Genomic DNA, 12,456 nt, shown 5'->3' with positions numbered 1-12,456 from the left:
GCAAACAAAATAAAATACACACTACCTGGATAAATTTTGAAAACAAATTTAAAAACCGTAACATATTTTCATTATATAATAGATAATAGATGAAGAATTTGAAATACCATGTAAACATGCAAGAAATCCCAACGGGTATAAAATTTCAAATTGAAATGAAAATCAAAAGGACAACAATAACCAATGTGAAAATCACATATTCCAACTCCAAATCAGAGTACGACAATAGACACCCAACGTTTATTTGTCTAAACATAAACATTATCTTCTGGACTCTGCTAGCTATTCCACTCTATTTAAAGCTGACACTCCCCACCTTCTCACTTCACATATACACACACACTTATACACACAAGTGACAACTTCACTCACTTCACATTCTTCTCGTTCCAGATTTTGGCTTAGATTTTTCCCATTTCCCCAAGTAAGTTCTTTGCTATTTTGCTTTCTCTTTCTTTCTCACTGGACAAATTAATAAAAATAATAATATATTCTTTTCACTTGCAAAAATAGATAAAAATGTGATCTTTTTGTTGTTTTCTTGAATTTCATTGTAAGTACTTTCTGGGTTTTTCTTTGCCATTATTATTATGCTTTCTCTTTTTTTTGTTATTGGACAAAAATGATAAAATTTGATCTTTTTCACTTTCAAAAATAGATAAAAATGTGATCTTTTTGTTGTTTCTGGGTTTTTCACTTGAAGTTCATTGTATGTACTTTCTGGGTTTTTCTTTGCTGGTATTCTTATGCTTTCTCTTTATTTCTTATTGGCAAAATAGTAATAAAAATGTGATCTTTTTGCAAAAATAGATAAAAATGTGATCTTTTTGTTGTTTTCTTGGATTTCATAGTATGTTATTTCTGGGTTTTTGTTTCAAGTATTTTTATGTACTTGTGGAGTGATGATTTACAGGTGGTTGTTATTTGTGTGTGTATTGTAGGTTTGAAGGAAGAGTTGTCAAGAAAATGGGGAGGATTGGGATGTTCTTGACGGGGTTATTGTTATTGTGGTCTATGGTGGCTGTTTCAGAAGCAGAATATATGAAATATAAAGATCCAAAACAGGCTTTGGGTGTAAGAATTAAAGATTTGATGAAAAGAATGAGTCTTGAAGAGAAGGTTGGTCAGATGACTCAGATTGAACGCAAGATTGCTTCACCTGATATTATGAAGCAGTATTTTATTGGTACAGTCTGTACAGACATACACTCAAAAGCTTGAATTAACTAATCATCTCTCTCTCTCTCTCTCTCTCTCTATCTCTCTCTCTCTATCTGTGTGTGTGTGTACTTACAACCATTGCTGTTTGCATACATGAGCTATATACTTTCTTTGTCAAATTTATATTACTTGTATTTGAATTTTAAGTATAAATTGTAATGTAAGTATGTACATGGATCTGATGGAGGATGAATTTGATTGAGCAGGTAGTATATTGAGTGGTGGAGGGAGTGTACCTGCACCTAAGGCATCTGCTGAAACTTGGGTTAATATGGTTAATGAGTTTCAAAAGGGTGCTCTTTCTACAAGGCTTGGAATTCCTATGCTTTATGGTATCGACGCCATTCATGGCCACAACAATGTCTATGGTGCAACTATTTTCCCTCACAATGTTGGCCTTGGAGTTACCAGGCAAGTTACCCGAGACCTTTTATAAGTATTTTGTTTGATCTTAAGTATCTGAGATTTCGAACCATAGATCTGTGTAAACAGTCCTTTTTTACCATCTATGTAAATTCTAATGTGTAGGCTTTAATAATCCTACAATAGTGCAACATTTTTGTTAACATGTATGATGTATGCTGCTTAGCGATGTAAATAATACTTAAATAACGAGTTAAGTATATGAATTTTATTAATCTTAACAGAGATCCTGAACTTGTCAAGAAAATAGGGGCTGCGACAGCCCTTGAAGTCAGGGCTACTGGAATTCCTTATACGTTTGCTCCTTGTATAGCGGTAAGTTTGGAATAAAGCCTCTGCTTCAAAGTATATATATACTTTTTTCAGTTTCTGATAGTTTTTATTACAGGTTTGTCGTGACCCAAGATGGGGTCGTTGTTATGAAAGCTATAGCGAAGATCATAAGATTGTTCAAGCAATGACTGAAATTATACCTGGTTTACAGGGCGACTTGCCAACTACCTCTCGGAAGGGTGTACCTTTTGTTGGTGACCAGTATGATATTATGCCTTTGCTACCTCTTTATCTTGTTACCTTAGCATACTCTGTATTAACAACTTAGTAAAGTGCGATTTGTAACTGATTACTATATTGCTAGTCTAGTGTGATTTCTTCAAAGCCTTTCAGTAGTATGTTCTAGCAATAACAAAGACAATCCTCTTTAGCTTCCTAAATCAAGGCAACATACTGGTTTCATTGTTTTCTTAGTTGTAGTTTCTCTTGTGTTGTCCTTTCAGTTAAAAAATACCAGGATCACAGAGGCGGAACTCATCTTTCAGTTACCTAATAAAATTGAACTGTTTTATTGATTACTTGCAATATAATTAAGGTAATTTATCCCTGTTAGAAAATTATTCCCCTAACAAACTGTTTCATATGATAAAGGACAAAAGTTGTGGCATGTGCTAAGCATTTCGTTGGGGATGGTGGCACGGTCAGAGGCATTGATGAAAACAACACTGTGATAGACTTTAATCACTTGCTTAGCATCCACATGCCTGCATACCTCGACTCCATCAGAAAGGGTGTGGCGACTGTGATGGTTTCCTACTCAAGCTGGAATGGCAAAAAGATGCACGGAAACCGTGACCTTGTAACTGGCTTTCTTAAGGATAAGCTCAAGTTCAGGGTAATAAACTTTTATGATTAGAAGATAAATTTGTTTTCTTCAAGCAAAACAGAAGATCGTCTATAACATAATTAATTTTCTGTGGATTATATTTCAGGGTTTTGTAATATCAGACTGGGAGGGCATTGACAAGATTACTTCACCCCCTCATTCAAACTATTCTTATTCAGTTCAAGCAGGTGTTCAGGCAGGAATAGACATGGTCAGTATTGCTCTGTCTCTACGTCTCGTTCTTATGATTCTTAAACTTGACAGTTTTTGCCGAAAACACTAGTTTAGTCAGTAATGAACATGTATCAATTCCACGGATCTTCAGCTTCTTAAATTATCCTTTAACTGTATATTGGTTTAATATGATCAATTAATCTATTAATTAAAAGTAAAGAAGTCTATGAAGAAATGGCATTGAGGAGGGGAATCTTAACATTATTCAGCTTAACAAGGCTTGCTTTTATTCAATTCTATTTCATCGACCTCCGGTCGAGTACCCTACTATTCGTCATCTTCGCCTTTAAGAATTATGAATGTATATTGAAGACAGGAAAATAAACTTACTTGAAAGCATCTTGATGTGTTTCAGATGATGGTTCCAGAAAACTTCACGGAGTTCGTCGATGATTTGATCTTCCAGGTGAAGAATAATATTGTCCCGATGAGCAGGATTGACGATGCGGTGAAAAGAATCTTGAGGGTCAAGTTTGTAATGGGTCTTTTTGAGAAGCCATTGGCCGATCTAAGCCTTGCTAAACAACTAGGAAGCCAGGTCTACCACTGAACCTGTTAATACTAATAAGTCTTACGTAATTATTATGTATTTGATGTTTCACAAGTGTGAAAGTGCTTATCAATGACACAACATAATTTTTTTTTGAACAGGAGCATAGACAGTTGGCGAGGGAAGCTGTGAGAAAATCTCTTGTACTTCTGAAGAATGGGAAAACTTCCGCTGCACCTTTTCTCCCTCTTCCAAAGAAAGCTCCAAAAATACTTGTCGCTGGAACTCACGCCAATGATTTGGGTTATCAATGTGGGGGATGGACTATCGAGTGGCAGGGTCTTCAGGGAAATGACCATACTGTCGGTATGTCTTTTATTGAAATCATTATCTTTTAATTCATTATATATAAAATATCCTCGCATTACTTGACTGCTAATAGAATCAGTGCATTACTTGACTGCTAATAGAATCAGTGACCATATTGCATTTGAATGTATCCTTTTCTGTGCATATATCCTATTTCTTGTAAGCTGTGTCCCATGCTTCATGTATAATCAAATAGCATGTTGATTTGTTCCGCTAGCTACCCCAGATGTTATCCTTGTTAGAGGTTGTCTTTAGTCATAATCTATATGATATTAAAGTATTAGCTGTCAAAATTGCAGTTACTATATTCATCTTTTATTTGTCAAATTTTTGCAGGTACCACCATATTAACTGCTGTCACAAAAGCAGTTGACCCATCAACAAAAGTCATCTACAATGAAAACCCTGACACAGAATTTGTCAAGTCCAACAAATTCTCCTATGCAATTGTCGTTGTCGGTGAACCACCTTACGCTGAATTTGACGGTGATAACACAAATCTAACAATCCCAGAACCTGGTGCCAGCACCATCACAAACGTCTGCAAAGCTGTAAAATGTGTTGTTGTCCTCATTTCTGGTCGTCCTCTGGTCATTGAGCCCTACATTGCAAATGTTGATGCTTTTGTGGCTGCATGGCTTCCAGGAACTGAAGGCCAAGGTGTTACGGATGCCCTATTCGGTGATTATGGATTCACTGGCAAGCTTGCAAGAACTTGGTTCCGAACAGTTGATCAGCTTCCAATGAATGTCGGTGATTCACATTATGATCCTTTGTTTCCTTTCGGTTTCGGTTTAACAACAAAGGCCACCATAAACTAAAAAAGAAGTATACTGCTATTGAACTCTGTGGTTTTGCATGTGAGTGGTTAGTGTTAGCTTCTTCTCTATATATGTAAAATACTAGAATGAATTGTGAGATACCCTGTCTAATTACTGAATTATGTAATTCAGTATTTTCTCCAAGTTAGAAGGGAATGTAAGAGGGTTTGGTTCCAAAATGAAACTCCAGAAAACTATCATATATAGCTGCAGAAATAACACAAATCTGACAGGTATTTTTAAAAAAAAATCACAGATGTACACAACTGCACATGGGATTATGTTGTATTTTTTCATGAGCAATGGTCGAGTCACATAATAAATTTCAAAATTATTCTCGAATTGAACGTGATGATATGTTTTAGTTGACAGTAATTAATACGTGAGGGGTCTAATTAGGGATGACAAGATGACAAGAAGTAGGGTGGGATAGGGTTACTTAAAATTCAAATATGATCCGTTATATTTTGGTTATGAATATTAAAAATAATGATTCAAATTCAATTTATCGGATTTTTCGGATTTCGGGTCTAATTCGATTATTTTAAAATTATTTAATTAAAAAATTTATATTATTAAAATATGTTTTTTTTAATGCTAAGTATTTTATATATTGTCAATAAATAATTGGTGTGCTCGAGGTCTTAATTTCTAGGTTAAAAATTCGACTCACTCGTGCGTTTATTTAAGTAAAAAAATAGTACTCTAGATATATAGATAATTCAGTATTAACGTTAAATATAATAAATTTAACTATCGAATTATCTAATATCCCGGTTATAAATATTAAATTTAAATATTTGATATATACAAATCATGTATTATTGTTATAAAATTATGTAAAATAAGAATATTCTATCAGATTTTTTCGGGTTTTAGATTTAAATTGAATTTGAAACGAATTTCGAATTTTGGGTCCAATATCAATTTAGTATTTCTAATATCCAAATCCAGATCCATCGAATTTGAATAAATCAAAACAGATCAGGAATTGTCAAGTAAAATTCCCATCCCTAGTCTAAATTTAAATTAAAATTTGAGCACAGTTTCTGAATTTGGAACTTCAGTAGTATTTTTGTTTTCCACGCGCCCATAAAATTTGCACAAATCTGCAACTCCCTCTGTCCTATATCTTCTCTTCTATCTATACAATATCTATACAATATGAGCATAAGGGTTTAAATTAATGAATTTTTTTTAATTTCAGTAAACCAACAAATTTGCTCTTCTATTTATTATAATTAAAAAATGTTTTTAAGGAAAATCAACCGCACTCTATCCATTAATCTTACACTATAATATCACTATATTATTATATCTTTTATACTTTTAATCAAACATTTATATATGTACGTCGCTAAATAGGTAAATTTTAATTAATTACATATTTCTAAATAATTTATGAAATAATATTTTTAGTATTTTTCCAATCATATATATTGATTTAATTAATTACATATTTCTAAATAATTAAAATTACAATTAAGATAATAATTTTGATCAATATTAAACACATAAAAAAAGCCATTACAAGAATTTTTTTTATAAAATAATGTAATATATTTTTGAGTAAAGGGTCTTATTAAAATCTATTATATTGTATATAAAAATTAATTAATAATATCAAATATTCGTGTTCATACTAATATGAAAAATAAAATAAATTTTTAATGCGTGTTTATTCAATAAAAATTGTATTGTTAGAAATTATATGTTATATAATTTTTAGAAAACATAGAATGTCAAATTTTAGTTATTTAACTAGATTGACCGTAAAAAAATTAAATAAGTTAACAATTATGAGATAAATAGAGTAGTGTTAGATGTACACATAATTCAAAAATTTAATCGATTTTTGATTTAGACCCATGTATTTTGGCTTATTTCGAACATAGTATCAGAATATTCTTGATTTTAAAGAAACACATTTGACTGTTTTTCATAAATGTATCATATTTCGATCGAGTTAAAGCGCATTTTTCAATTAATAGATTCATAAAGTTTGTTTATTGGATCGATGAGAAAGTTATATCAATGAAATAAGGTTTTTGTAACATTTTACATTCGCGAGTATTAATGTGTTCGAGATCTTTATCGGACCAAGTTAATAAATAATATATATCAAAATTGTAAAATTGATTTACTGTGATTTATATAACTGAAAAAATGAAAATAAAATGTACATTGTTTTATATAATTAAAATTATATATAAGTTTTAAAGTTTTTGAACAAAACACTTAATTTCTTGTAATTGTTTAATTTGATATAAAATTATTTTATGTTAGTATAAAATTATTTTCATATTTGAAATTATATTACATGAATTAAACTTATATACAAACTAAAATGTATGATTTAATTCGATCTATTGTATGTTAAAAATGAAAAGTAATTATACTGTTCAAATAAATTATCGTATTCTTTCTTTCATAATAACTTAAAGCTTTAGAAATTTCAGTAGTAATATTTATAAATATTATATCGAATTTATAAAAGTTCGGCATAGGAAATCAATATATATAATTACTGAATATATAAGAAAAAATGTTGAATTAATTAAAAGAAATAATAACGATTAAACTTCCATAATAGATGTAATATGTAGTATAATAGCAAGCTTACCACACACAATAACATATTCTGAAATACATATCTCATGTATAAATAATAGATATGCATATATTTGTTAACTAAACACTATCACAAATAATTTAATAAAATTATACACACACTTCAATACCATAAATTTGTAATTGTGTTAGAGACATCTTCTCCATCACATATAACAAGTTTTCATCACCTTATACTCATATATATAAACTACACAAATTATAATAAACAACAACTTATTTGACTTATGAATCATGTACAATTAAAATTAGTGTTCTAAAAATCGATATTCGATTCGACTCGGTGAAGACATGGAGTAACGAGTACTCGGAAATAGTACTTTGTTAAAAACTCGAATAATAAATATTAATTTTTAATTTTAATATTTATTTAACTTAAAGTACTATATAAATAAATGATATATAAAATAATTAATTATGTTTTCATTTCGCAAAAAAAATTAATTATATTTTCGAGTATCTCGAAATAGTACTCGATATAAAATTTGAAATTTTAAATAACCGGCAACTTTTAATTTAGTATGAATTTAACTTATAATATTTTTTAAATGATATGCAATATATTTAATTATCATTTTCTTATTTTGGCTGGCCTTTTATAATCATTTTAATATTAAAAATACTTAAAAACTGTATTTATTTATTACAAATTAGTACCTACTTACGAGTTTCTTTTTTTGGGAACATTAATCTTTTTTCCAAATTTGTTCTTCTAAAACCGAGTTTTTTCCGAGTAATCCGAGTTTTGCCCGAGTTTGACCCGAGTCAAGTAAAAACCCGAGTTATGACTGAGTATACCAAAATAAGATCGAAAATCGGTTCGAGTCCGAGTAATACCCGAGTACTCGTCCGAGTACTTCCTGAATACTCGTCCGAGTACTCCCGAGTTTTAGAATACTGATTAAAATATTTGTTATCACTAAATTTATCAAGCCTGCAAAAAAAAAATCGTAATATAATAAATCATCAATTTAGAGTCTAAATATTTATTAAACAAAAATTATTTACAATACTATTTTTTATACATTTTAATTAAATTAGAAATGATCCCTTTTTATTAATTTTTTTAAAAAATCAAAAGTTTTATAACACGGACTGTTATTCTAATTATATAGCATATGTTGGGAAGGGTACTTGAATGTATTTTTTTTTAAAGTGACGTTGATCTCAAATATCACACTTTAGGAGAAAAGTCACTAGTTTCGATTAGATAGTATAAATTGATGTTGTGTGTTAAGAGTGATATATATGGCCTTCTATTGAAATTGTGACATTTTGTTTCAAAGTAATAATAATTGAGGTTTTTTCTCATTTTAATGATATTTGGGCTTTTAATCATCTTAATGCTCTTTCAATATAGTTTAAATTCGCGAGAGTTGGCTAAGTTAGTCAAAAAGCGGATAATTATTTTCTAAGTCACAAGTTCAAATTTTACGGGAGGAGAATTTATGATTATACCTCCTCATCAGAGATTGTCGGTTTAAGTGCATTTTATATTCGTCCGAAAGATAGCGACTGCGGGGTTTTTACGATAAAAAACTATATATATATATATATATATAGTTCTCTAAATTATTTTTTCTTTGAAATAAAAATTTAATATTTAAAATTTAATTCAAACAAACAAAATTTTAAAAATAAATTATATAATTATATTTTATATTCAAATTTTAAATACGCTATGTGCCAAACAGTTAAAAAATCGTATACAAATAAACGGAAAATGTTATTTTTTTTTTGACGAAAACAAATAGGCAATTAGTTGACTATCAAGTATTAGAGCGATATGATTCAAGAAAGACTTGACAGGGGCTTAGCTAATCAAGAATGGAGGGCTATGTTTCCTATGACCACTATCAAAGTCATCGAGGTTTCGACCTCTGATCATATGCCTCTCTTTCTGGAATTGAATAGATTAATGTATGTTCCAAAGAAGAAACATTTTCGTTTTAAAAATATGTGGATCAGAGAAGAGCAATGTTTTAATTTAATTCAACAAAGCTGGACACAAGGGGCAGGTAGAAGCATTATAGAAAAGGTGGACTACTGCTGTTTAAAGCTTGAAGAATGGGGGAGGGAGAGTAAAGAAGATGAAAATAAAAATTCAGGATGCAAGGAAAGAAATGAGGAAATATCGATCTCGACGTGATGCATATGGTGTAAAGAAGTATAATAAAGCCAGATGGGAATTCTTGCAGCTACTTGAAAAGCAAGAGATTTATTTGAAGCAACGAGCAAAGCAATTTTGGTTCAAGGAAGGAGACCAAAATACAAGATTCTTCCATAGTTATGCAACTGGGAGGAAACGAAATAATCAACTGACAGGATTATGGGATCAACAGGGGATTTGGAAAGATGATCCGGAAGAAATAAAACAGATAATTACAGAGTATTTCGAAGAGATGTTCCAGGCAACTACGACAGCAGATAGACTCTCTGAACATGAGGTAATTAATCGAGTCAAATATGAGCAAAATTTGAATTTAATTAAAGCTGTTACACCTGAGGAAGTTAAGGATGCAGTGTTTTCTATGTATTCTGAGAAATCACCTGGATATGATTGACTAAATCCAGAATTTTATCAAGCTTACTGGAGCATAGTAGGGGATGATGTGGTTAAATTTTGCCAGTTGTTCTTTGCTACAGGAGAATTACCAGATGGAATAAATAGAACATTGGTTTGTTTGATACCGAAAGTAAAACAACAACAATATATGAAGGATTTAAGGCCGATCTCATTATGTAATGTATTGTTCCTTATCTTATCTAAGGTGATGGCTAATCGGCTTAAGCAATGCTTGTCAAGTTTGATCTCGGAAAATCAAAGCGCATTCATCGAAGGTAGGTTATTGACATATAATGCTCTCATTGCATTTGAAGTTAACCACTACATTCGAAGAAAAACTCAAGGAGCACGTGGAGTTGTTGGGCTAAAATTAGATATATCTAAGGCATATGATCGCCTTGAATGGATATTCTTGGAGAGTATAATGGTCAAGTTTGGATTTAACAGTGTATGGGTGGAAAGAATCATGAAATGTGTCCGGACAGTTTCTTACAGTTTTGTTCGGGATGGTAATGAGTTTGGTTATATCCAACCAAAACGGGGGATTAGGCAAGGGGATCCCATCTCCCCTTACCTATATATTTTGTGTGCAGAAGGGCTCACTTCAATTATAAAGAGACATGAAGCAGCGGGTTTAGTGCATGGTTGTTCTATTGCTCGAGGGGCACCACCTATTTCGCATTTACTGTTTGCCGATGACTGCTATGTATTCTTCAGAGCCACAATTCAAGAAGCCAGGAGTATGAAGAGCATATTGGAAAGGTATGAAAGTTTATACAGATAGAATTTGCAGACAGCAAATCTGCACTACTCTCAAGGTTCAAGAATCGAAAGTACCAGGGAACTATCTAAGCCTGCCAATGCACGTAGGAAGGAGGAAAAATAATGCATTCAAATTTTTAACAGAGAGAGTAAGTCAGAAATTGCATAATTGGAGTAATAAGAAGATATCGAAGGGCGGCAAACTGGTGTTACTCAAAACTGCAGCTCAATCAGTACCCAATTTCTGGATGAACTTATTTCTTATTCCGAATGAAGTATGTAATAGTATTCAACGTCTGATGAATGCTTTTTGGCGGGGATCGGGTAGAAGTGGTAAATGAATTCATTGGATGGCATGGGAGAAACTCTGTGAAGGAAAGTATAATGGGGGGTTGGGTTTTAGGGACATCAAAAAATTCAACGTTGCAATGTTGGCAAAACATGGATGGAGATTGATTAATGGGGACAACTCGCTAGTTACTAGACTGATGAAGGCTAAGTATTATCCAAATAATGATTTTATTGATGCGACGTTGGGATCAAATCCAAGCTACATGTGGAGAAGTATTATCTAAGCTCAAGAGGTGTTAAAACAAGGATGTAGAAAAAGAATTGGGAATGGAGAAAGTACAAATATTTGAAAAATACCATGGCTACCTTGTTTACAGAATGGATATCTCACAACTGCCGTGGTCACTGAGCTTGAAAATGTGAAGGTTGGAAATTTAATGGCTGATAGTAAGGATAAATGGGATGAGGAGATTCTCCGGGATATTTCTAATGACAGGGATATTGAGTTGATTAAAAGAATACCCATTTCAAAGCAGGTGAGGCATGATGCGTGGTTTAAGATTCTAGAAAATACAGGTATTTTTACTGTGAAAAGTTGTTACAGACAATTAGTAGGTGAACAACAATGGCCATATGCAGAGTTCTGGAAAAAATTATGGACATTGGATCTTCCGGGGAAAGTCCTAAACTTTATGTGGCGAGTATGTAAGTCTGTGATACCAACAGCTGTGGCCTTGTCGATGAAGCGTGTGCAAATAGATACTAGGTGTTCGTGGTGTCTGGGGGCTGAGGAAGATATTGAGCATGTTTTATTTTATTGCTCATTTGCAAAAGATGTGTGGTTAAAGGCAGGGGTTCAGGAGGTAAGCACTGAGCAAGCCCAAGGATCTGTATGAGAAATGTTCTCGTTTCTATTCAGCGTATGTAATCGAGAGAAATTAAGTTTGATTGCAATGGTCTGCTGGAGTCTTTGGAATCGACGTAATAATTGGGTGTGGAACATGATCGCGGGATTGGTTTTTGGTGCTCATGCAAGTGCGTTAAATATTTTACATGATTGGAAGAGGAGTCAGACAAAGAAGCACAGTAGTAGGCCTGTTATTAGCTCGAGTCCGAGACGTTGGTTCCCACCTCCTCAAGGTTGGATAAAAGTGAATATTGATGCAGCAATTTTTGAGGCAACTGGAAGTATATGGATTAGCAGTGTGATTCGAAACGATGCTGGTGAGTTTATTCGAGCGCGAGTTCAGAGAATCTCAGCAAACATGCAACCGAGGGAAACAGAAGCATTTAGTCTCAAAGAAGCGTTGTCGTGGACAAAGGACTTGAACTTAAAATAGTGTGTTTTTGAAACGGATGCTAAATTGCTTGCAGATGCATGTAGGGGAGTGCAAGGGAACTCATATTTTCATACAATTATGTTAGATTGTATCGATTATTTTAAGCATTTTGATGATGTGCTATTGAATTTTGTTCATAGGTCTGCGAA

The 12,456-nt window shown here is 32.2% G+C and overlaps 2 protein-coding genes across 2 annotated transcripts; both read left to right on the top strand.

Moving 5' to 3' along the window:
- The first annotated feature begins 269 nt into the window (after nt 1–269).
- LOC141690319 (uncharacterized) lies at nt 270–4,923 on the top strand. The gene is made up of 10 exons (XM_074495066.1): nt 270–424; nt 942–1,186; nt 1,428–1,632; nt 1,869–1,959; nt 2,033–2,178; nt 2,569–2,812; nt 2,910–3,014; nt 3,393–3,575; nt 3,689–3,893; nt 4,233–4,923. The coding sequence occupies exons 2-10, from the start codon at nt 967–969 to the stop codon at nt 4,715–4,717; spliced, it is 1,884 nt and encodes a 627-aa protein (XP_074351167.1). The 5' UTR covers nt 270–424; nt 942–966; the 3' UTR covers nt 4,718–4,923.
- A 6,997-nt stretch (nt 4,924–11,920) lies between these two features.
- Nucleotides 11,921–12,307, top strand: LOC141691585 (uncharacterized). Its single transcript, XM_074496356.1, has one exon. The coding sequence runs from the start codon at nt 11,921–11,923 to the stop codon at nt 12,305–12,307; it is 387 nt and encodes a 128-aa protein (XP_074352457.1).
- Nucleotides 12,308–12,456: the final 149 nt, after the last annotated feature.

This window comes from Apium graveolens, chromosome 10 (assembly GCF_009905375.1).
Source record: "Apium graveolens cultivar Ventura chromosome 10, ASM990537v1, whole genome shotgun sequence".
Lineage (NCBI taxonomy): Eukaryota > Viridiplantae > Streptophyta > Magnoliopsida > Apiales > Apiaceae > Apium > Apium graveolens.
Note: the sequence above shows the minus strand (reverse complement) of the source record. Positions and strands in the feature narration are given on the sequence as shown.